Source organism: Cynoglossus semilaevis, chromosome 8 (assembly GCF_000523025.1).
Source record: "Cynoglossus semilaevis isolate Cse_v1.0 chromosome 8, Cse_v1.0, whole genome shotgun sequence".
Classification (NCBI taxonomy): domain Eukaryota; kingdom Metazoa; phylum Chordata; class Actinopteri; order Pleuronectiformes; family Cynoglossidae; genus Cynoglossus; species Cynoglossus semilaevis.
This window is the reverse complement of record NC_024314.1, coordinates 8,611,668-8,634,084: the sequence shown is the minus strand read 5'-3', so window position 1 is coordinate 8,634,084 and position 22,417 is coordinate 8,611,668. Positions and strand designations below refer to the sequence as shown.

Sequence of the window (22,417 nt, the reverse complement as noted above, 5' to 3'; positions counted from 1 at the left end):
ATATATATATATATATATATGATCTGTGGCAGATGAAATCGTATCTGGAAGCACGAGAAAACATATGTTATAAAATCTGACGTGCAGTGCCAAAGAGACAAGGGAGAAAATGAGATTTCTTAATGGTGCGCAGTGTGAAAACTCATAACCAGGAGTAGCAGCCATAAAGGAAATGGAAGCAAATATTAGAGAAGTCAGAGAGGGCAGCAACACAACAGCCTGTTGTTTTTCTTCCCACTTTACTACGGTGGCCTAAATCAATATTTATGCATAAATATGACCTCACAATGTTGGTTAAAAAGAACACAACAGTTAGTAGGACCAAAGTGGGAGAGATACATAATTTATAACCTGGAGATAGCTGATTGAAAACTTTTTTTTTTCTTTTTCTTACAGCCGTCCCCTGAGCACTATAGTTCTGCTGCAGTCAACACTTTTCCAAACTTTTACTTTGTAATACACACCATCACTTTGCAGCAGGCGTACTTTTGAAAGCACTTTTGGTGATCTCAATTAGCTGCACCTTTATGCATATTAAATGAGCTATTCACAGGCTAACCTCCGTCACAACTCTGAATTCATACCCTGCTGTGAAGACTAACTCGTGAAAGGTGAAGAATTATTTTCTGTAGGAACATGAAGTACTCCTCTATAATTGTTCACGTGGTTGATTTGACCCATGATGTCACCTGGCTTCCATAGAGCAAAAGGACATAGTTGGCTGTGCTCTTAGGCGTGGCTACTTGGCCGTAACCCAAGAATAATAACAAACTACTATATCTCAAATACCAGGAGTTAGAATCATGTTTACACAGTACAATGATTATGCGCTTGTCTGACTAAGTCACTGCAGTGAGCGAGTGCTTCCAGCTAGGTAATTTTCACACACTATGTCTTTCGACAACGCCTACAAAAAACAATACACCCTTGTGTCAGTAAAAAAAAAACAACTTCAATTGCATAAGCGTATTTACTTTTACCGTAGCAACAAAATAACAAAGATATGACAAAGGTTTGGAATGAAAAAAAGAAATAAAGAAGACAATGCTTAGAGTTTAAATACAATTCTCAGAGTAGGTTTAGGGCCACCAATAGAAACAGCTTTTGTTCCTGACACTCTGTCACCCTCTAGAGCAGGGGTGTCAAACTCAAATTCACAGAGGGCCAAAATTAAAAACCGGTGACAAAGTCGCAGGGGCAAACTTAATATTTAATGAAAAATTGATGGCAGTTGTTCATGTTTTCCTTTCTCTCCAGATATGTAATGCAGAATGTAGAATGTAGTCTTTAGTAAACATGAGAAATTAAGTTTGAAATGAAACACACATCAGTAGCACGTGTTTATTATGTCTCCTTATCTGTAGCCTTTATCTGAGTCAAATAGCATACACCACTAATGCAGTACTACAAATCCCGCCAGTATACAGTGGCTACATACTCTAGTACACATTTGATATGTTCTCGCAGGCCAAATTGATTACACTGCAAGGCAGATTTGGCCCCCGGGCCTGAGTTTGACGCGTGTTCTCTAGAAGTAAGGTTTTCTCTGGGAGGATTTTAAAGAGTGTCTGCAGAAACCCATCATTTCACCCAGCGTGAAATCTGTGCTGCTCTGTGAATTTGACCAAACACAGCGTGGAGTAGCAGTCTACTGCACAAACACCAATGAAAAACAAAATCTAAGGTGGAAAAAAGACTGAGAAACACTCAGAGGAATTTGCACTTAACGAAAAACAAAACAGGAATGCTAAACTAAAAGTCTGCCTGCTTTGCAACAAAAAAGGGCTTTTTTTTATTATTTGGTAAAAACCGAGTTCTTTGGAACAGGATACAAAGGGGGAGCAAAGCAATAAAGCATATGAGTCACAGAGTTCTGCTGAGGAGCCCCGAAGATTTCAAATGAACATTTCATCATCGGCATCACTCTCACATCACCTTTTAACCTTTAAAAAGTCCAATGTGTAACATTTACCAAAATCTAATCATAGAGACTGCACTTTAAATCTAACTGCACGGTCTGTGGGCAAGTGTCAGGCTAAAGGTTAGCCGCTCTTCATGTAGTTTTGCAGTTTTTTGACACTATAGCACAAGATTCACAGAAAACTTTATTAAACAAAAATAGAACTTAAAGTTCAGATATTAGGGTATTCTACTATTTGTCATATTTGCAATTTTTATTGGAGATACTTTATGTCAACACAATTCCAAGGCATAAAGCTGGGGTCATGACCTATATTTGTCGGAGGAACAGAATGTTTGGGCCAGCTCGATAACGAAAGTAATTAGAATTAATATGAATATTATCAATCATCATCATTATTATCATTAAAATATTTAGCTGATTTTGAAGTTTTAAAGCAGTACTAACATGTTCTAATTGACTTAATAACTATTTTTTCAGAGCAGAGACACACACACACATAAAGTCTCAGTAGTAAAGGAAACCACAGCAGATACTGCACAACCCAGAGGGAGTAGTGATACAGCAGGGTGTAATTTGCCTCATCTTTTTACTTTCCTGTTTACTGCTGTAGCACAAATCAATGGTTTTATTTCAGCTTCTGTAAAGTCCCGTCCAAAATACTAATGTAGACAAAGTTGTTACTTTTTTACAGCTGGGATGAAGAGCTTTTTTGAAGAGAGTATTTTTTCTTCTTTGTTTTTGTCCCTTTTTATTGTATTCCTAGAATGATAAGTCAGTCAATAAAACCCAAGCTGGCGCTGCAGTCAACACTTTTACACTCCATTACTTTGCAGACTCACAGGGTTTTCCAGAGCAGCAGCGACATCACCTGTTACTGGGCTTTGAACAAACACCTTGCGGTAAAAACTAGGAAAAAACAAATGTTTGAACTTTGAAGGATAACAAGAACACTCTTGCCTTAAAATCTTCTTCATTTCAAATTAATCCAACAATTTTCAAAATAAGGCCTTTCAGACTGATACACTAACAGAATAAAGTCTAAAAGATGTTTTATTTTGAAACTGTACCAAACCTGTAATGATCCTTCAACTTCCACTTTTAATTTTAGATTTACAAAGAAATTGCTTATTTACATTTCTTTATTATGTGGAAAAATCTCCCATAAAAACCACACACCAAAAGAACATAACATTTTCTGTCATGTGCACCCCCTAGTGGCCACTAATGCACGATAAGTTTTGCTATCAACCTCCTGTACAATAGCAAAGCCACCATAGTGGTGACATGTACTATAGACTCTGAACTCTGGAATTGATCCATCAACCTTTGCCATTGAATTGGTTTTTTTTTTTTGGTAATGAAATCCTCTACCACTACATATAAAATGTACGTATTTAGGGCGGAACATCTGTGTCTGACGCACCACTGACATCAGGTTTGCGTTCCTCTGATGTATTCACGGTGCTGAGAGAGAGAACTCAGGGGAAGGTTGTCGAACAGCTAACGACAGAGCGACATGTGGAACTCTTTCAGCTCCACGTCCTTCAGCTTTGCTTCAGTGGTGAATCATTACCAGATTGTCAAAGCAGCTTTGCCTCTGTCGCAGTGACACACAATGAGCTAATTTCTCGCCAAACACACACGTAGAAATTGTATAAGATTCCACCTCCGTCTGCTGCTTCCATGAATGACCCGGCTTCATTATGGATTCTGACTCCATTATGTTGTCTGATAATGAGTTATGTCACACTTCGCCTTCCGCTGAGACTTTTCTTCAGGTGAATGCAACACGTTGTACTGATGTACGTCTCTCCACAGGGCAGAGACAGAGAGAGGGAAAAACAACGCTTTGTCACGCGTACACGAGCTGCCATTTCACTTCATTTTAGTTTTAGAATATGACAGTTTTATACCATGTGACTTGACCAAGAACAGCAAAAACGATTGACAATAATTCTAACTGTAAACATCGGCTTGTGATGCATTGAACTCATCTATATTTTTTGTTTGTGACCTTGTCATGAGAACAGCAGGAGGCCACCTTTCTGATGCTATAAGATTCCAGGTTGATTAATTTTCATGCTCTCTCTCTCTTTCGCTCTCTTTCTCTATCACACACACACATGTACAGACACACACATGCTCAAACCCGGACTCATGAGGCTGTCGACGGATTCTCAAAATGAGTATTGCCAAGGTTATAGATGAGGAGGTGCTCCAGGAGGCTCCATTAGCATGCATGTTGTGTCCTTACCTGTCACCGTGGCATGGACCACATGCAGACATAGCCATTCTGTACATGTCTGAGCCAAACAGGGAAGCTGCTGGCTCTTAAAGGGCCAGTCTGCTAGTTTATTATGATTACAGTGATCCCTTGCTATAACGCGGTTTACTTTTCACGGTTTCGCTACTTCACGGATTTGCATCGTGCATTGTGTTCTGCATTCTGATTGGCTATAAAGTCACTCCGCTTCTTCTCTACCTGTGCGCCAATAACGTTGCGGTTTAATATGTACACGTACGTAAAACAGCTTGCCAAATTGACATTACGTACATGCAAATTCTCTTGCAATTTCGAGTTTATCAAACCCCATAATGTCGACAAAACGCTCTGGACCGGCAAAAGTACCTGCGGTAGGGACCAAAAGGCAGCGGAAGATGCTGTCTATCGGTGATAAAGTAAAACTATTGGACATGCTAAATGAAGGTAAAAGCTATGCGGCTGTAGGTCGGCATGATGGAATTAATGAATCTTCCGATTGTTCCATAAAGAAGGAAGAAAAAAACATAAGGAAGACAGCAGCAATAAGTTTTAATAAGGATTCAAAAAGGGTTGCAACTGCCCGCAACAAGACCAGGTAATTCGTATTTTTTTCATAATCATTTTTAATTTTCTCCCGTTCACGGTGGGCGGGGCTAATCTCCGCAATTTGAAGCCTTCTGTTCACGTTGATGATTAAAATTATTATTTGACAGTACATTACAGAAGTTATTTGTTGAAACGTTTCTAAAGTACTTTTATTTTACTTTAGTTGTGAAACAAATGGTTGAGGCTGTAAAATTGTTTGTTCGTTCTTTCTCTTCTTTTTCTGAGTATTTAATTGTAAAAAAAAAAAAAAAGATTTCTATTTCACGGATTTTGCCTATCACGGGTTCTTTTGGGAACGTAACCCCCGCGAAAAACAAGGGTTTACTGTATTAAAAAACACTTTATAACTGTATGTAATCTCACACCTAATATCAACTATTCATGAAGATGTCATATAGCAGTGGTTCTAAAACTGTGGTATGCGTACCACTAGTGGTACGTGAGTGCTCTCTAGTGGTACGTGGGGAAAATTCACATTTTCACATTTACACACAACTAAATAAATCTGAAACATACCATGCACAATTAATACAACATTTAAACATAAACATCTTTCTAAGCATTTCTAAACATCTCTCCTGTGTGGTGGAAGCTAACAGTGAAGGCCTCTGCTGCTATATTCTAATGTTGGTCATCATGGTGGGACTCAGAGAGCTCCATGTTTTCTCAGGTGGTACAGAGGAGAAAAAGCCACTGTCATATAGCCTTGGTTCTTAATACGTTACAGATCAGTCAACAGGTTTAATCTTTTGTTCAGTCTAATCTAATATAATCTAATGGTTTACCTAATGGATCAATGTTGCCTTTTTATGATATTACCTTTTAATCAATATGTGCTTAACATGAACTGTTGTGCTTCTAATACATGTCTTTATCTTTCCCATTATTGACATTGGAGTCAACTTTGGAGGTTTGTTCACTAATTGATTTTTAGTTTGACCTTAATGTGTTCATTAAGTGGCTGGGAAAGAACTACATTTTTAAATGATTGAATTATTAACAATTATCTTGAGGCCGTGTTCCTGACCTCATCCACTAAGATATACATCGTGCATGACGCACTGGCGCTTAAACCAGAATGACATGACATGGCAGCCAAAGAAGCTGAGTTACACCTTTGTCACGCCTGTGAATGTTCTTTTGGACAAACTGTTAAAAATGTTCTTTAATCTGGAAACGTGTCACTCTGTAATCTCAGGTATTTTTATAAGTGCAGGACTTCTAAAACATCCTGGGTGACAATAGAATAACTTTTTTTGTTTTCATTTCCTCAGCCTCTCTCTCAGCCTCTGGCCATTGAGCTGTGGTGTCTAATTATAAGAACCTTCTGTCAATAAACTCTTCTCACTGTTGTTGTGACTAACGCCGTATGAATTGTGGGTGTGAGGGCTTTGTTAAAATTAAATCAACTGTAAATGAAGATGAAGGTCTTGATATCACCCGTGTGAAAGAACCTTTTGGATTTTAAACACGTTTTAACCTAAATGTTTGTTTCACCTTACAGACTCTTTGAAGGATTGGTCACAGCTAGTCACTTTCATAGTACGTTCATAGTGCATCTTCTTTATGGCTCCTCGTGGCTTCATAAGATCCCCAGGTTGATGCACGTGGGAATAGTGTTGAACAAAGAAGGGCAGCTTCTCTATGACTGTAGAGCTTTTTTTTTTTATTTTTTTTAGAAAATGTCTCTCAGTTGTCATTGTCTTTCACCAAACTGTCCTTCCTGTCCTTGTTTTTCTAACACTTCAGTTCCAGACTGGACTGAATCAATCACTAGTGTCTTGGAGGTTATTATAGGTGTTTGGACACTTCTACAGTCTTTTTTGGATTTACTTTAGACTCGGTTCCATAGTGTAGCACTTAGCACGCCTGCCTCGGAAGCAGAGAGTCCTGGGTTTGATTCCCAGAGGCTACCACATGCTTGGCACTTGCTGGTGGCAGCCTCTTAACAGCAGATCTGTTGAAACAAGAATTTCCCAAATATGGCATCAGTATAGTTCAAATATATTTATATTTATTTATTGTATTATTATTATTATTATTCTTAGTTTTGTCCATGGTCAAGCAGAGACTTGAGCAGAGGTCCTCTGTTTGCGACCTGCAGAATTTTACGGTTTGGTTGCCATCTCTCATAAATTTAATTAGAAAGTCTTGTTCCAGCATTGCAACTTAGGGCATTACAACTAGTTTTGAGTGGGAACTAGTCAGGAACTAGTTAGGAGCTAGCTGAGAGATTCATTGCCCCACTGCGCCATATGCAGAAGATGGCTCTGTTTACATTCTCTGGTTGTACCTCATACATGTTTGTGCTACATTTGCTGTCTTCTGTTTGTATTAATGTTTTTGGGAACTTTTTGCCCTTCACTGTGGCTCCTAGGTGTGATATATTTGCTTTCATTCCTTTCCATTCCATTTTTTTATATATATTCTAACTTGTGTACATCGCTTAGTCTTGGTTTATACCAGCCATTACATTTATAGCAAATAATCCAAGTCTGGAGAAGCATAACAACATCCTTTTATATGAAGAGCTGGCGCAAAATGACAGATCGCAGCTTTCACATCAATCGCAAAGGACCTGGCGTTTGACAATGACACTAAAAATGTGGCACATGTTCACCCAGGGTGCGTGTCTGTCATCGCTGCACTCCATCACATTTACGACCGCTGCTATAACCAGGCTAATTTGTTGTCAGTGGCCAGAAATGATGACAAAGTAGCGAGCGAGCTGTAAACAAAGAGTAGTTAATGAGAGCAGCGATAGAAATGAAGTTGTCTTCCACATCACAATGACATTTACAACTTCCCTGATCATTGAGAAAAACAAATAAATCAGAAAGTGTCTAGTTAAAAGAAAATACATGCTCAGTTATTATCATAGGACAGGGCAAAACATCCTTTGATTTATTGATTTGCAATTTTAAAAATTCCAAGCTTAAGATCCTCTAGTCCGGTGTAACAACATAGCCTTTTTTTGCAGCATGAAAGGCTGAAGCTGAGCCAAAACTGTAGGAGTGAGTGATCAAAAAAAAAAAAACCAAAACAGTGGAACTGAGTCATCATCCAATTAATATTCACTAATGCTTCAAGTGTGACTGTAGTCATCAGTATTAGGCCGCTGCATCATCCTCTTCCACAGTGTGTCTGTGTTTGGTTGCCTTCTTTATCTCTGTGGCATTTGAGGACAGACTGACAGATGGACTGGCAGCTCTGTCCTCAGGTCACTTTACTGCATTTGGAGGAGCTCCTCTCTCTGTGTTCCTGGGGAATCTGCCGAGGGTTACGCAGCCGCCGCGGTGGTGCACGGGGTCAGGGGCTTCATGCTCTGTTTAAATATTTAAAATGTGCACGGTTAAATTAAGACATGGATGAGGTGACTGGAGTGAGCTCAGTGTGGACCTACGTGGTCAGTTGACTGCACGTCATAAAGTCTGGTACTGGACCACTAATAGGCTTTATCACCGTGGTTACAAGCTTCTAGGGAGAACAAAGAATGAGCCTTGATGGAGATGTCGCTTTATTATTTGTATATATATAAAACACAGACACAAGTCTCCACATTTTCTTATTAAAAACTACCAAGGACTGAACTGACACCAGTAGTATTTCCAACTATATCATGTGATAAAGATGTAACCATGACAACCAAAAATAAAAGTGTGCTTTCTGGTTTAAAAAAAAATGGAGAAGAAGAGAAGAGCCGAATGTGTAAATAAATAGTCCAATCATCATCAGGCCACACAGTTGTACATTTTTTTCTTTATACTGCATACGCAGGGTCCTCAACTTATGTCAGAGCTTATGCCACTGTCCTACGCTAACGATGGTAACGTCATAATCTCGGACATAAAATCTGGGAGCCATAACGAAGGGCACAACTTTCCCAAAATCCACCAACTTCATGAAGCAAAATGTATTTTTATATTATTAATTCCATTGTTTGGATTAGTCTCAAACTACTACTTGCTGCTGTTGTTGTTCCAGTAATATACAAAAAAAGTTTGATGTCAACTTAACTCTAATGGTTACCCCGTGACACATTGTAGTATTGAAGTTATACTGCAGTTGAGGATTAGTCAGCTGTTAAAAAGTTCAAGTGACGTTTCACTGTCCCGTGACTAAGGTGAGTGGTGAGCGCTGTCGTCTCACCCTTCCTCAGCCATTTGCTGTTTATTTTTTCACAGCTTTCCGCAACCTCGCCGTTAACCTTTTTTGGATATGCCATACTTTCTGCTTTTTTTTCAGCATACATGGTCAGTGGTTTATAGAGATTGTTTTGGCCTCTTGAATGGAGAAAAAGTTGATTAAAAATACATGTGAGTGTTTCTGGTCATTCCAGAGCCATCAGTGACCGCGGGCTGACAACACAATTTGGAATTCATGGAAATGAATTGGGTTGAAAGTCATCCATTATGCATGGGCTTTGGTTTCTTGTTCAGGATGGCCATTGTGTCATTTGTAAACAGGTGGAATGCAGGTTGGGTCACAGCTGAACCCGTTGTGTGCGTCGTGATGTAAAACATTTGTTTCGCCGTCTTCAAACTTCTGAGGTTTGTCTCCGTTGTTGGCGGATTATAAAAAGACAGACAAGGAGGGACAAAGAAGACACGGCTTGGAACAATATTAATGAGCAGCTGAGCTCTTGAAATGTCAAATATCAATTAGCAAACAGTGTGGAATTACAGCTTCACAAAAGGAATTAAAAATAAGTCTGTTGTAGCTCAACAGCTAACAGTAGCCGTGCTGATAAATGAGAATTACGCAAACTCATAAACTGTACTTTGGCTCAGTTTCCAATAGCACAGACAACATCATCATCATCATTATCATCATGATGCCTTTGACATTAGTCACTGCACGGGTTGCGTTGTTTACTGCCGAAGCGTTCTCCTCTGTCTGTTTGCACGTTCAATATCTGGACTTGTTGATGTGACTGTTTGTATTTACAGTTAAGTCTGATTGCTGCGGCATTAGTGGCGGTGATTAGGTTTCACCAGAGGTCTATCTGTGTCAGGGTTGTCACCTGAGGACTGCTGCTTTGTCCAGTAACACCCCACGATCTCAGGTGTGGCCCCCTTCAGGCCACTTCCTGTAGGGATCTGTGCTGCTGCTGCACAGACAGAGTGATTTTGGTTTGGCTCATGTTCGTTGTCATCATGCTTTGTCACACCGGGCTGCACCCTCCGTGTGTGTGGGTAAGAGCATCCTGTTAGCTGGACCCCTTCCCTCTGGTGTATTTGTTTAGACAGTTAAACACGGCCACTGATGATGTGTTGTTTTTCATGACGCTGTTGTTACACAGTCATAACAGGCAAACAACAATTTGATTCCCACTCAGCAGCACGTACGTGTCAGTTCAAGGAAAGACTTTCACAGTCCTGTAAATACAAATTATATATATTTATAATATGATACATGAAGAGGTCACCGACTCTATAGAAAAACATGCTGTACAGACACCTTAGGGGTCGGACTAAAATAAATAAAATAAAATAAAATAAAATAAAATAAATCATATTCTTGTCTGACAATATTATTAGATGTTTATTTTAGAACCTGGAGTTGAGGGCCGGATTGGAAGTGTTGATGGGCCGGATTGGGCCTTTGGGCCACCAGTTGATGGTTACTAATATAATATTTATATTGTATTGATAATTTTGAATTTATGATACACACACACGCAGTATATCAACAGAATAATCAATTAAATTAAACTTAAAAAACAATACAACTTAAATAGAATGGTTGCTCTATTTTAATGAAAAAAAATCCATGCAATAATATTGTGACATGTCATTTAAGGTGTTTGTGTTCTGTAATTCTTCTCCTACTTGAACTTTTTTTTTTTCCCCCACAGGTGGTTCTGGTGTTTGCTCTCAGCATCGGGGCCCTTGTCATATACTTCATAGATTCTTATGAGTAAGTAACCTTCTCATTCACCTCATCAGTCCAAACACGTTTCTTCTCCAAACATAGAGTTGACAGATTATTCCTTTTTTTTCACTCCGTTCTTTCAGACAACACACAATCACAATTGTGTTTTTTTTTTCATTTCTAAAGGTCGTATCTTCCATCCTCAAACATTTAGGCTTATTTTCAGAGAATGGCAGCTCAGAGAAGCCGAACAAAGGAGAATAGGATACCCGTTCATTTTAACTCTTATCACCCATGTCCTTTGTGTCCTTTAGTTTCCTCCTGCGGTAGCCTAGTTACCGTCTAAAGTAATTATTCTGTCAGTATAACGATCTTAATCACCAGAAACCTCGCTGACAAAACGTTTTCTCATCTGTAAAGATTATTATGGTGCTTTTAAAAATTACAAACGCAGCCATTAACTGATTTGTACAGTACTCTCGTAAATCTTTATATAATCCATACGTGCTGCGCTGAAGCCAATAACACTGAGTACTCAGGCTGGAGGAGTACGCAGTATTCGAGAACAACGGTGCAGTTCCTGTGGGTCCGTTTTTAATCAAGTCCTCTTCCAGGTGAACTACTCTGGGTTTGACTTAAATACAAACGTGTTAACGACGGGATCAGAGTCTGGATCAGGCAGGAAAAGACTGCAGTTCCTGTTCGCCACAATCAGCATTCAATCATCAATCAGCATTCAGTCATTAAATTAGAGGAAGCGGAAGCCCCTTCTGCTCCGTGTGTCACAGTGTACTGTTACTGCAGCCTGGTGAACTGCTGGTAGAACAGGATGTGATGTTAGGATGTCGGGCAGAGAGAGAGAGAGAGAGAAAGCTCTGGGATAAAAGTCTTTATCAGGTCTAAATGGAATGACATTAAGGCAGAGGTGAGGAAAGGGGGCTTGAAGTGGGCCGACCCCCGCAGCGGCTCTTGGAGCCAAACATCCAGGTTACTCCGTCATAGCATGAAGTGGGCCGACCCCCGCAGCGGCTCCTGGAGCCAAACATCCAGGTTACTCCGTCATAGCACAGCTGAGGGCATGACTTGTTCTGATGTGGTTTTGTGAGCACGATCCCGTTTCATTATCCCGACAAGCGCAGCTAGAGTTACAGCCTCACCAGTGCCATCTGTGGCCTCCTGTCTTCAGCACTTGTTCATGGTGGTCTCCTGTAGCTGTTCACCTGATGAAGGATTTTGTTGTGCTGTTTTATTTTTTTTTATCATCACCCACATTTTTTTTTTTTTTTTTTTTTTTTCAACACCACATGATCCGCCGGTAAAGTCGGATAGCAGCCATCTAGCTGCTCCTGGAACTTCCTGCTAAGTGGCGGCAGGCTGTAAGAGATACAGCCCTTCCTGTAATTAGTCCAGTGGGGGTGTGGAGGCCCTTGGGTGATGGACAGAATGACCTGGCTTAAAGCACGACACACACACACACAAGAGCAGAGGAGCAGTTACTCTCATGTACAGCACCACAAACTGTGAGCCTCACCGTAGAGAGAAAACAGCTAACGTCCCCGGGGACTTCATCTCTGCTCCAGCTCTTCCACTGAGTGGCAAAATATTTGACCAGTCATCAGCTGCTGATTTTGACAACAAAGTCAAAGTCACCTGTCAGAGTCACCGCTGCATGTTTTTCTTCCCCTCTCCCCCTCAGCGACCACGGCAGATCTTAAAAAGTATCAGCAACACTGTAGTATGTCAACAGCCAATTTTAGATGTTTTATTTTAAAAACTTTTTAAGCTTGCTCATAAATTATCAAACCGGAATCATAAAAAACCTGCAGACCACATATCTCGGCACGTCTAATTTATTGAACACTTAATTGCACATTAATCAAAATGTCATTTGTGCCTGCGTTGCCAGTGTGCTTCTAGAATAAACAGAAATACTGACACAAAATGAAAATGAACTCATACTGTGGTATGAAATATAAACACTTTACCCCCGTCGTCATCAGAATTCTTGTTACAGTCAGTAACCAGACAAAAACAAACAGTTATTTAGAATTTAGTTGAAGAATTTCAAAGTACAATTTTAGAGCTGAAATAAATACATGTGAAAACTCATTTGATAAAATAAAGTTAGACACCTGATTATTCAGCCTTTAAATAATGACTTTTCCAGGGTACAGGACTGGGCCTCTGAACATTTGACACAAACAAACTCTAAATCAAAATAAAAAAAATGTTTAATTAAAAAAAGACAATAACTGTACGACCCAGTTAGAACTATAATAAAAAAAAGATATAAAAATGAAACCTAGTTAAAACATGTCTACTTCCTTGGTGGATTCAGCTCAGAGCTGACCTGGTGGACAGTGTCTTCATCTAACCTGTGTGATGTGGACAGGAGGTGAATAAGGCAGAGGGGGAGAGGGAGGAGAGTCTGTGGAGGGGGGAGGGTTTGTGATCCATAACAGACTCAGACCTCTGCCCGGCCAGGCCTATTGGAACTTAATTATTTAGCGCTCTCTCTCTCTGTGCTGCACGCTCTGTCGCCCTGCTATGACAGGGATTTGCAAAGCTGGTGTGTCAGTACTGTCACTGAAAACGCAGCTATCCTACAGTATGAGCACACAGGGAAAAAGCAGCTTTACATTTCAATTCAAACTGGAATGAATTATTTCATAATAATAAAAAAGAATTCCTAAAAGAAAGAACCTTCTTTTTTTTAAAGAGATCGTTTAGATGAATGGAACTTTTTAAATCTTATTCATGTGTAAAAAAATATACAAATTTAAATATATATATACATATACACATATATATATATATATATATATATATATATATATGAAGATAAAATATATCTTGTCTTGCTCCTCTACTTTAGGTTTAGATTCAGGTTCAGCTAATAAAACATAAATTGTTAAAATCAACACTTTGGCTTCAACATTCTCAGCCTGTCCCTTCATGACGTACATAAAAGGTATGTTGTGTCAATAAAAGCATGATCAGAGTATTGACCTTTGACCTACTGTATGGAGCCCAGAGCTTTGCCGCGCACGCTTGATAAGCCTCATATGTACGAAAGGTCGCTGCCCTTCTCAATCCGAATGTTTGGAATTGGTTAATATTCCATACCTCGTCTGAAGTCCTAGTGTCTCTGCGTTGATCAGAATCAGACGGCCATGTGCGGCCATCTGTTAATATTCCATACCTCGTCTGAAGTCGCCAGCTGGGAAATCGAGCGAGGGTCAGTGATCTGCGAGGTGTTTTAATGTCACCTCAGTTTTATCGCGGGTCATGATAGAGAACTGAGGAGACTGATCTCAGGTTGTGTTGGGAGGTAAATCACTGCAGAGTGGTGTCAGGTTTGGGCCACATGTAGCACAACGAAGTCAGAAACTAATCATGTTCGTGTTCCTGTCCTGCCTGTGAAAACCAACTTTTATAGAGTCAATTTCATGCTCAGGATTTATTTATTTTTGTTCGTTTTTAAACTTTTTAATGTTAAGTTGTTTTAAAAAAAAAGGCGTTAAATATTATTTCCATTCCTTTCATTCCTCCCCCAGGGCGTGCGTCACATGAATCCACCGTACTAACACTTCAGTACTCCCATGTACATGGTTAATTATTTGTCTTTATTTGAATTCTTAGTGGCAGATACAAGCTATTTTGAGGGTGAGACTTTGCTACATTGCTAGCTCTTGCTTTGGCTGCTTGATTTCATTAACGACAACATGCATGGACTTAACCCTTAAACTACTGCCTTCTCCCAGCATTCCCATCAAGTTTGACTTCCTCTTCTAGATAAAACGGTGTCTGATAGATGGTCAACAAAGACGAGAGAGGAAAAAGGTTCATTTTTTTTCTATTCCTCAGACAGATGGCTATGCAGTTCTTTAAGGGTTAACTGAGCATTGATTGGTTATTGCTTGTATGACCACAAATGCATGTCCATCCTAAACAAAAAAACAAAACAAAACTATTGACAAATTTTAAGGATTGCCCTCAACCACCAACTGCGCACTTTCAAGAAAAGAAGAATTGCATCATTTTTGCTTTTTTTTTTGTCATGAAGAGTTGAAATTTTTATCTGGAAACCAATTGCCTTATATTTTTGCCTTTTAAAAATGAACACACTCTGCGTCTGCCTTTGTCTGATAGTCCCATCGAGTCCTGTCAGAACTTCTACAAAAACCTAACGCTGCAGATTGACATGGCGTTCAACGTCTTCTTCCTGCTGTACTTCGGCTTGCGGGTGAGTTCAAGTGAAGACGTTGATTGATGATGTTATTTCTTTCCTGCACATCTCAGCGTCTAATATTTATATTTCTTTTCTCAACAGTTCATTGCTGCCAATGACAAGCTGTGGTTCTGGCTGGAGGTGAACTCAGTGGTGGACTTCTTCACGGTTCCTCCGGTGTTTGTGTCGGTGTACCTGAACAGGAGCTGGCTCGGTGAGGATTCTCACATTTCATTCATTACATAATCAGAAATAGCTTTGGTTTGAGATCAAATGTCTTCGAAATGTTGGAAATTGTCTTGGAAATATTTGGAATGACGGTTTTCTTAGTAAAATGTTTGCAGCTGGGCTTCGGTAACAAACAAATCTTTCGCCCTTTGAACCATAGTTATTCCAAAACGTGTTTATTTTAAGTAATATCTCCCTTATATCAGTTACAATAACTAATGCTAAACTTTGCAACAGACACGAAAAACTTCTCTAAGAAATACAAATTATGGATCCATAACCACAAATTACAATTTTATTCAACCATAGTATCATATAAAAATGTATTCCCTTCATCAGCAGTGCTATGTAATGTTAGCCCAGCTGAGTGTGCTGCTGAGGATAATGAGGATAATATACTGTTAATTAAATAACTGTGGCTTCATGTTTCAGTACATGCCAAAGTGTTGTGTAAAGTCTGCCAGCTTGTTAGACGTTGTTGCAAGAGTACGGCTCCAAAAAAGAGCTGTGGACAGTGGTTTCTCAGCTAGCACTGATGTCACCACAAAGTGTTAGCTTTGATCGACCACGGATTTTTTTATTTTTTTTATTTTTTTATAATTTATAATGAAATCTATAGGATTAGATTTACACTAAACCTTGTCAAACTTTTACATCAGATGTAAGGGTTTTTTATATTAATGTTAAAAAAACCCATGATATTTAAATTAATGCCAGTAAATTTGAATTACAACATACAACTGAACTTATTTTAAAAATAACTCAAATTCAGGTCATATCATGTCAAGGAAAGTCTGGAAAACATTTCCTTTTTCTCTCCATCTGATGAAAATCTATATTTTGATAACCTATGCTGCCACCCAGTGGACATGCGTTATTACAGTGTACAGGTCCATTGAATACTTGTATACGTTGTACACAAAAGCTACAAAGTCCTTGCCTTTAAATCTCTGTCCATGAAGTCTCCTTGAGTTTACTTCTATCCACAGCAGTTAAGAAGACAGCTGCTGGACTGTCCTGGTTTCTTCAAGTTATTTCACCGCTCCATCCAAACATCTCTAACAGTTCTAAATATTATTGATATTCAGCCTGAACACCTGAAAACAGAGTCGTTTCAGGAAAACAAAAATGGTAATGTCCATGTGGAAAAGATCCTGTTTGAGGCTCACAGCTTCTTTGCTGACTAACTTGGACATTAACATGATAAATCATAATATATCATTAAATACATGAATAATCCTGACCTTACCTGCTGACAAAGCTCAATCAGTTTTGGGCCCCACAGGTCAGGTTTGTAGACAGCTGGCGTGGTGCTGTCTGTGTCATCGCCTGTCCTTCGTCTCTCCAGTGGAACTCCTCCAGCTCAAACACTAGAATTAAATCACCCTGTGTTTGGAAAGCTCTCACAAATAGATAAAAAACAAACAAACGCACAGCTAATAGGCTTTGTCTGGAGGCTGAGGATAGAAATCAATCAGCTAAATGTGTGAAGCTCATCGCTGGGAAAGGTCTGTGAGGAATTAGGGGATTGAAGGCGATCGTTTGTTTCTGTTTGGATTCAAGTTGTTTCATTACTTTCTGTTTTCCTTATTGACAGAATCATACACCATTAAACACGAGGGGCATTCAGGCACCATAGAAAACCATACTACTAAAGTATTCTATATTCATTATTGCATTTGAAAGGCTGTACTTGCATTAATATGATATATTATTATTACATTAGTGGTTAATTTTTGATTCCCTTGTTCAGGAGACAACGTGTCATCTTGATTAAGCACAGTTGTATGACGTGTCTGTGGTTTCCTAAGCGGTCAATACAGTTAAAGCCTGAGGTATTGGTGGGTTCTGGTGCCATCTAGCGGCCGCTTTACGGTGGCGTTGAAATTTAAGTTGGTTTGTAGTGGCTATAATAATTAAATCAATGATAATAATAATATAATATGGGTTCAGGATTCAGGTATTTACTATGTCATGTTATTAATACAAAAGAAAGATTTCCTTAAATTGTTCTCCATTTTTACCAGCTTCAACACAAATCTAATTAAAAAAAAATTGATATGTGAAACCAATTAGAAAAATTATTCTGTATTGAGGTATGCTAAAAATAAGAGAACAACACAAGCGGTCGTAGCAGAAAAAAAAGGAATCTTTTGAAACTGCTTCTCTAAATAAATACATAAATCTCATTGTTGTGTGGAGAGGGTTCAGTGTGATTTAGTGGACGGAGGTGATACATATTTCAAGCTCAGGTTCATATTTCAGATTAAATGGATTGTGCAAAGTCAAATCTCAGCCCGCTGCCGTCTTTGCGATACTTTATTCACGTGTGTTTGACTTTGATTTTCAAACTTCTATTCGAGTTAGAAAAACGTGAATTATTCTTAATTAGAAACCTGTGACGTGTCTGGGTGTCATTCCCAGGTATTAATATATTTATTTAAGTGATGAAAATAGCAGAGACATCATGTTGGACTAATGGAAACATTATTGCAGAATGTCATGTCCTATTTCATCGTACAGATTCTGTGATATAGTTTGTCAACATCAATTGTGTTGTTGCAGAGATGACATGTAGGTTAGGCTGTGAAGCCAGCTGATGCACAGACTCACTGTCTGGCCTCTTGCTTTCCCTGGATGAAATCTAAAGGAGCTTACACTCTAATATCCTGATGGGAAAAGGGTTTGCTTTAAGCTCGGTGAACACAAGGATACAATGAAGGTCTGTGCTGAATCAGAGGGAAAAAAAAACTTGATAAAATAAAAAAGGGACATGATTGGACGCCGGCTCCTTTGCTGAGCTGACGGCACCTCGTCTTCTTGTCTTTTTCATCTGGAACATTTGAAAAAACATTTTTGGACTGAACTTTACCAAACGCAGACGTGCCTGTTTGCCGTCATGATTCCTACGAAGATGTTAGTGTACAGGGGGGCTGATGGAGGCACCGTCTCTGGGACAGTCACAAATACGAGGAGGAGAAAGAAATCCACCGGGGAGCTCTTTCAGAAGGGCTACAGGGTCAGGATGGGCCACGGTCAGGTCAGCGAGAAAGAGGACCAGGGCTTGTGCCACAGCATTGGTTCATGCCTTCATGTGATCTCATACTGGGGTAAGACCTGCAGGACAAGGGAACATGGGAAATCTCAGAGGTGATGATGATGATGATGATGATGATGTGTCCTAGTATTTTTGGACTCTATTTGGAAGTCAGATTCTGGAATAGAAATCTATGGTTTTCTTTCATCTGAAGAAATCCTTAGGTGAAATAAAAACTTGAGATTGGGCTCACAGGTGTTTTTTCCAAACATACATAAATATACCTGGCTTCAGCTGGACGGAGGCTGCGACACATTTGATTTGTGCTCCTGGCTTTTACACAAATTCACTTCAGCGGGGAAATTCATGTGCCAGATTAATGCATGTGAAGATGGATTTGACGTGATTGCTCACTCTTGGCTGAAGCGGCCGTTCGTGGTTTATGTTCCACTCACACTGCTGCCGATACAGGTTTTTGTCCACATGAGGTCGAGCCGTGAATCATCCGGCTTTTAAACTCGGCCGGGAACTTTTAATGCTGTGCAACCGAAATGATGAAACATAAACAGGAAGCTGTGAGTTATGTCTCTTCAGCTGAGGCTTTGGTGGACGGTGAATTATGTGTGGATTGTCAGAGCTTTTGGACACAAACAGCAGTGAAATATGGCAGTAAATATCCACAGCTTCAAAGAGGGTACGAGCGTCAGTCAGTCAGTCAGTCAATAATCTCAGACAGGAGCTCAGCCTGATGTTGTCGGTGCTGATTTCATCTGTGTTACTGCGTCCTTGAAATCTTGGCAACCAGCTCCATTTTCCTCCCATAAATACCCACAATGTTCAGATTTGACGTCAGGACTCTGTCCTGGCAGCCTCTACCTGCTCTCACTTTAATCCAGGTTTTCGTGTCTTTCATGATCAGCTGGCTTTAATGAACACCTGTCAGGTGGAGACCAGAGCTTTGTGAAGCTCCTGAGACTCAGCCACGAAGTGTTGAAGAGAAATCTATCGTTTGTTCTTTTACAAATTTTAGTTCAACCTATGTATTGATCTATGATTTTATTTTATTTTTTTTAAATAAGTAAGACTTTGAAAAAGTATGAATCCATTGAAGCTATTGGATAACAGTATGTCAGGTATAATGTCTTTATTTCACTAGAGTCAGATGTTTAAATGTTTCCTATTCTTTTGTAACCAACCACTGTTTTTCCCGTCACAGGTTTGAGGTTCCTGAGGGCCCTGCGGTTGATACAGTTCTCAGAGATATTACAGTTTTTGAATATACTCAAGACAAGGTAAGTGTGTACTTTTTTAAAAAAAAAAAAAATTAATTTCAATTTAATTTGGGGGAAATATTTCTGCTCTGATTCATTTGAATTACAAAGCAACTCTGAGGGTAGAAATAATGTTTAAAATCCAAGGATAAATCCCAGCACATTCATTTGAAGCATCATTTATGTCATTTTTGAGCTGTATAGTGACTATATGGACTTGTGGGTGTGTGTGTGTGTGTGTGTTTGTGAGTGAGTGTGAGTAAGTGTGCGATGGAAAACAAAAGCACTCTCTGCGTAGATTTAAATCTTATCTCACAGATGTTCTGATGGAAAGGGCTTATACTATGACAGAGAGCTGTAGATTAATCTCTATTGTGAGGAGGTCAAATGATAAACAGGGAGGTGAAAGAAAGCAGAGCATGTTGGGACTGTTTCTACAGTAATATAATTAGTATATGCTGTTGGGAATTAAAAAACTTAAAGTTTTTTTTAGTTAAAAGTAATTGCAAACGTAACAAAGTTTACATCTTAAAAGTTTTACAATCGTCCAACCTCCGACAGTCCCTAAAAACCAATTTATGAATTATTTTTAATTATGTGCCTGTAACAAGGGGTGTTCAGGTACCGTATCAAATACGAGGGGCATTCAGGTACCATAGAGAATTTGAAAGTGAGTGGAATACACATAAGAAATAAAAGTTTGTTGTATTTGAAAGGGTGTATTTGCCTTGTTATGAAATATTAGCATTACATTAGTGGTTGTTTTGGTCCCAAAATATTATTTATCTGCAATAATTCGTCCTGCTGCATTATACCTCTCTCTTTGTGTGTCTTTGTATTTTCCATTACCTCACTCTTACACTTTGATAATGGATTATTATTATTTATTGGGTGGGGTTGAAATAGTCCACCCTCCTGAATGCTCTCTTTAAAATGGCAGGTATCAGGTAATTGATAATTGTCTAAGGTATTGTAACATTTTCTGTGTTTTTCTCTTAAATAATATGATTTATCTTTCTGAACTGTATTTAATTTTTCACAACCTAAACACTGTCTTCTATTTTAAAGTAACTCCATCAAGTTGGTCAACCTGTGTTCCATATTCATAAGCACATGGCTGACGGCCGCAGGCTTCATTCACTTGGTAAGTTAATGCTTGTTTACATCCTTAATTTCACTTATCTGAATTGTATTGTTGTTTTTATGTTGAATAAATGCCTTTTTTCCCCAAGGTGGAAAACTCCGGAGACCCATGGGACAACTTTCAAAATTCCCAAGCACTTTCCTACTGGGAATGTGTCTACTTACTCATGGTTACCATGTCCACGGTCGGATATGGAGACGTTTATGCGAAAACCACCCTGGGCCGCCTGTTCATGGTCTTCTTCATCTTGGGTGGTTTGGTAAAAAACACACATCTCATTACTTATTGTTGCCTGAAATCCTTTAATCAACCAATCATGACAATACACCAGTCTAGCGTTGTGTCTGGGACCCTGTCAAATCTGAACGCCTTCATCTTTCTGTTCACACTAAGGTGTTTCGTTGCTCTGTTTAACTGTTGGTTGCATGTTATGATTTGATTTGTTCATAATGTCTATGAAGCTAACAGTTTGTGTTGTCGTACTGCTTATTGGTTAAACCCTGGGAATGGTGGCATCTGTTGTTAATGATGAAGAACTGTTCTTGCAGGTGGCTCCGCCCATTTACCCCCACCCTCCCTCTTTACAACAAACACAATGACTGTAGATGATTTATCACAGCACAGTGTATGGATTTCTCATCAGTACTGTCTCTTACCTCGTGCACAAACATCCAAAGCTCCACACACAAACACACGTTAGGGACTAAGCTGATGACCAGGTCTGACTCGGAGTCGCCTGCCAAAGGTCGCTGAGAGGACACTGTTGTGTCCTTTGAATGATGGGCCATTATTCTTAGGGAGATTAAACTGCACTGACATCTTTTAATAAAGGACCAGAGCTGAGTAGGTGGGAAGGACGTTTCAGCAGACTTTATATTCCTTTGGAAAGACAAAGTGTTACATACAAAAGCCTTATCTGGTATCTGAACAATTCTAATCTAGTTAAATGAGCCTCGGTGACAGGACAAAAGTGGAGTCATAGTTTACCGGCAAAAAGTATCATTAAATCTGCGCTGCGGAAAATAAAAAATCTTTAACATTACGGTGGAGACACCAAAACGTTTATCTTGAGCTAATTGAATATAGGTTTACAGCTCTGTGATTTTTTTTTTTTTTGGGGGGGGGGGGGGTGGCATTTCATTTCAGGTTGAGAAATGTAAAAAGTATTAACATTTAGGTTAAGAAAAACAAGTGTAGAATAGGATTCAAATGAAATGTATTTGTTATAGCATGTTATATATAGCAAGTGTTTGTGCAGAGTTGTGGAGAGATTCCGAGTTTACGCTCACCGCCCATCCATTTAACTGTGCTTTATAAATCAGTCAAAGATTGTGTTTGTTGGGCAGAACATGGCACATAAGGCTTTTTCTTGATTCTCTGTATTTCCCGTCGCAGATGGACGTACCACTCATCAGCTGTCACTTTTCTCCCTTGTTCTTCTTTTCGTCCAGTATAGCGTAAATATCAGTGGCGGGCCGTGCATTTCACACCTAGGCCTTCGGTGATGTCCTACTCAGTCCGACTTCACCTTACATAATATCAGAATTTAGGAAACCACGTGACCACAGCTGGAGAAATTGTATACAGAAACACGCTATAAGCACTACTGGGCATTGCATCACCTCAATTGTGTACAAAACGGGCTATTTACTGACACATTTAAAAATCAATAAATCCGCATTGTTGATTCTTAAGGCCTGTCAGATTTCATACAGCCTGGCAACAGGTAGCTGAATTCTGATGGGATAGAGACTCTATCCTGAAAACAACAACACTGGAAGGAGCCTAATATATGACATAAAGAGAATATGAAGAATATGAAGTATGCTTTTATATATT

At 39.2% G+C, this 22,417-nt stretch overlaps 1 protein-coding gene across 9 annotated transcripts in view; it reads left to right on the top strand.

Annotated features, from left to right (window-relative positions):
- Positions 1-22,417, top strand: part of LOC103381911 (calcium-activated potassium channel subunit alpha-1) — a 65,467-nt gene that overhangs the window by 16,668 nt on the left and 26,382 nt on the right. For all 9 annotated transcript variants that reach the window (XM_025057716.1, XM_008314499.3, XM_008314496.3 and 6 more), the window contains exons 3-8: positions 10,651-10,712; positions 14,820-14,913; positions 15,001-15,112; positions 19,380-19,455; positions 20,503-20,578; positions 20,667-20,837. In XM_025057716.1, coding sequence (XP_024913484.1) covers positions 10,651-10,712; positions 14,820-14,913; positions 15,001-15,112; positions 19,380-19,455; positions 20,503-20,578; positions 20,667-20,837 — 591 coding nt within the window. The remainder of the gene's footprint in view (positions 1-10,650; positions 10,713-14,819; positions 14,914-15,000; positions 15,113-19,379; positions 19,456-20,502; positions 20,579-20,666; positions 20,838-22,417) is intronic.